This window comes from Sinocyclocheilus grahami, unplaced genomic scaffold (genome assembly GCF_001515645.1).
Source record: "Sinocyclocheilus grahami isolate Dianchi unplaced genomic scaffold, SAMN03320097.WGS_v1.1 scaffold92.1, whole genome shotgun sequence".
In the NCBI taxonomy this organism is placed as follows: domain Eukaryota; kingdom Metazoa; phylum Chordata; class Actinopteri; order Cypriniformes; family Cyprinidae; genus Sinocyclocheilus; species Sinocyclocheilus grahami.
Genome location: NW_015505271.1, coordinates 992,738 through 996,556, shown reverse-complemented (window position 1 = coordinate 996,556; position 3,819 = coordinate 992,738). Strand labels below are relative to the sequence as shown.

The 3,819-nt window shown below is 36.2% G+C and overlaps 1 protein-coding gene across 1 annotated transcript in view; it reads left to right on the top strand.

Annotated features, from left to right (window-relative positions):
* Positions 1 to 2,255, top strand: part of LOC107587469 (collagen alpha-1(V) chain-like) — a 15,512-nt gene extending 13,257 nt beyond the window's left edge. Inside the window, exons 33-35 of the mRNA XM_016275258.1 lie at positions 845 to 922; positions 1,016 to 1,198; positions 1,515 to 2,255. Coding sequence (XP_016130744.1) covers positions 845 to 922; positions 1,016 to 1,198; positions 1,515 to 1,670 — 417 coding nt within the window. The 3' untranslated portion in view covers positions 1,671 to 2,255. The remainder of the gene's footprint in view (positions 1 to 844; positions 923 to 1,015; positions 1,199 to 1,514) is intronic.
* The last annotated feature ends 1,564 nt before the right edge of the window (positions 2,256 to 3,819 follow it).

Below are 3,819 nucleotides of genomic sequence, written 5' to 3'. Positions count from 1 at the left end.
ACATATATATATATATATATATATATATATACAGTATATATACATACATACAGTATTTATAACTGCCTCCTCATTTTAAAACACCACCGCACGCCACTGTCCTAGGTGTATATGGCTTTCTTCTTTCAGACGAATCCAGTCGGAGTTATATTAAAAATTGTCTTTGATCTTTCAAGCTGTTTAGTGGCACTCAGCAGATGTTGCAGTGCATCAGTCCAAAAGAAGTGAAATAAAATTGCCCATCCATAAAAAAAGTGTCTCTCACGGCTCCGGGAGGTGAACAAAGGCCTCCTGCAGCGAATCGATGCATTTTTGTAAGAAAAATATCCATATTCAAAACGTAATAATCACTTTAATGTAGCTTGCGCTCACTGTTGTAAAGGGAAGCAGCTCCGGGCTGATGATATATGTGTTTACCTAGGATGACTAGAGGGTAAGTAATCTATGAGCTAATTTTAATTTTTGGGTGAACTAACCCTTTAAATACTCACAGCACCGTATTGGTGTATGTATTGGCAGTAGTAAGTTCCTGTACTTGCTTTACAGCAGCAGCAGCAATAATCTACAACAACAGCAATAACCAACAGCAGCAGCAGTGTAGCAGATCTATTCTGCCAAGAACAAATACATTAACATTGTCATATCCATTACCATGCTAAAATCTTCTGAGATTTGTCATGATAGAAATGTATTTATAAATGCATTTACTGTTACTTTTGAACAATTTATTGCATCCGTGTTGATTTAAAAGTATTAATTTATTTTTTTTAAATCTTACTGACTCCCCATTTCAAGCTTTGTGTTTAATTAATATTAGGCTGATAATGAGACCTCTCTGCTTCAGATCCCCTTGAAATCATGGCTCAAAGACACCATGCCGGACTCATTTGCATGGTTGAGCACTATAGATGGTGGCTTTCAGGTATGTTGTTTCCTCAGAACCAGTAACTCAAATAAAAAATATTCTCCTGCCATCATGTGTTTCTCCCTTGAGTAAACCATTGTTTCTTTAAAGTTTGATTACATGGGAACTGGTGTGGTACAAATGAGATTCCTACGACTCAACAGCAAGTTTGTGAAGCAGAACATCACATTTTCATGCCAGCCAAACAGCCACCAGGGATCCAATGAAAGAGACATCAAATTCCTTGCAGATTCAAGAAGACAGAGCTTCTTGGGAACATTACTGGATTGTGAAGTAAGACAACTGTATCTACACTCTTAAAAATAAAGGTGCTTCACAATGCCATAGAAGAACCTTTTTGTCTAAATGGTTCCATAAAGAACCTTTAACATCTGAAGAACCTTTCTGTTTCACAAAAGGTTCTTTGGGGCAAAAGAAGGTTCTTTAAAGAACCTTTGACTGAATGGTTCTTTGTGGAACCAAAAATGGTTCTTCTATGGCATCGCTTGAAGAACCTTTTGAAGCACCTTTATTTTTAAGAGTATAAATGATAATGGATTGCACTGTTGTTCATTTAATTTTATTATGTCCCCTTTCTGTCTGTGTTTAGCCTGTAGGGTCACCGGATACAGGCCCTCGCGAGTCTATGTTCCAGTTTGAGACTGAAGACCTGGAGCTTTTACCAATCAGAGATCTGGCTTTATTTGGCCACAGTGACACAACAGAACAGTTTCAGTTTACTGCAGGACACGTCTGCTTCAGCTAAAACACAAACACTCTGTCATTGAGGACTACCCTTACTGAGTAGCTTTCTGCTGAGAAAAGCAGAGCCCAGAACAATTAGCAAAAACCAATCAGTACTTTCTTTACTCTACTGTTCTCCATCTGCTGTGGAAATGGAGGTTCCTAATGAAGTTTTCACCTTCAGTTTGCAGTGTACCTTCAGTGCAGTAAACTGATTTGTTGTCTAGTGGCTACAGCAATCTTGTGCACTTCTTCTCATGAGGAGATGTAATATATTGTTGCATATCGTTTACAATGCTTGTTTTCTGTTAAATAACTTGATTATTTATATAATTCCAGGATGTTACTTGTCACATTTTAAGAACAATTCACTTCCACAAACCCTGATTTCCTCAAAAAAAAAAAAAACATAATTCAGGTTTTGTGGCACCTTGTGACAAAGAGCACTGTGATGTACATTACATGGCCAAAAGAGTCTGAACACTTTAACACCACACTTGTATGTGCTTGATGAACATTTAATTTTAAGTTTGTTCACTCTATACTGCTGTAACAACTTCTGTTCTTCTTGGAAGGCTTTTAAACATGGATGGTCATGTGATGTATGTGGCACTCAAATCAACTATTATGTAAACGATGTGCCTCAGATATATATCAAGCACTGCTTGAGAAGTCTAATAACATGATTTACTTTGTACAAAGAATATTTTTGGTCAAACAGTTGCTCTTGGTCCATTGTTTTTATAGTGGATCCAGTGGAATTTACAATACGTTAATTAACAATGACAATTTAGCTCATTATAAAAGTAGCTCATTGCAATCTGTTTTAATAACAAACTGATTTCATTCCAAAGAGTATGTTTTATTGTTGGGTATGTTGTGGTTGCCTTAGTAAAACCAAAGGGAACCAAAATAAGTCTTAGAGGATTTGTGTTCTTTCAGGTTCCTGTATGGATTTAAAATGCCTTTAACATGAATTATAATAACTGCATGGATTTTTTTTTTTTTTTGATTTTACAGAAGGCAAGTGACTATTAATATCTGGTGATTTGTTCATACATTTGCTGAATTAGACTTATCTAATGTGATTTTGCTAAGGGAAAAAAAAGATAAAAACATAAAAACCCATATATATCAAAGGCAAAATATAAGATACATTAGATAATTGTATACAGTAAAGTTCAAAACTTGGGATCTGTAAGATTTTTTTAAATGATTTTGAAATAAGTCTCCTAGACTCCAGGCAGCATTTATTTGATTAAAAAATACATGACACTTTATTACAATGAAAACGTATTTTAATATATTTTAAAATGTCATTTACTGTGATATGGCAAAGCTGAATTTGAAGTCTTCAGAGTCAGATAATCAGAAATGATTTTAATATGCCTTATTATTATTATCATCAGTGTTGACATTGAGCTCCTCAGTATTTTTGGGGGGAAATAACCGTGATTGCAATAAACAATGTAACGATGTAAAACTCACATTTGATCAACTGACCAATTTAGCCCATCTTTGCGGAATAAAATTTATTTATTTGACCAAAAATAAATAAATCTAATATCTATAGAAATGTAAAATGGTTTAGCGCGGTTTTGTCAACTACGTTCTTTCAGTAGATTGACCAAACAATGAGTTTTTAGGTTTCGCTTTCTGATTGGTCCCAGTTTGTGGTCTGCCTGGCGCCTTCTGGAGGATTATTTGGAAAAGCCACAAGTTGCTAGTGGAGTATACAACACGCCTGCTCTTCGTCTCCAGGAAATCACGTGAAACCTCAGCTGAGAAACATGGTCGCAGTATGCTGCACTTAATCCTTCAGGACATTCAGTGTCGCGTGGTGTTCGCCACAGTTGAAGAGTCGAATGGGTTTTTGTGAGTGATCGCTGGTGAGCTCTATAGGCCCTTCAGTAATGCCTCGGACCGTCGTAAAACCCTGAGCTGATCAGAGCTCCGCTTCAGTCAGCAGCAGGACGCTCCACATAACTCCAGGAAGAGAGGTTTGACTTACTGACTTGTTGATGTCAGATCTCTGAACTTAATCCTGCGTGTACATAAGCGACAGAGGAAAGTAACCCACTGTGAGTTTATAATTTACTAAATCTAGAAACTGGTCAGTTTTTGTATTAAATAAAATATAAATAACGTACTTTTAAGGGTTCTTTATACCA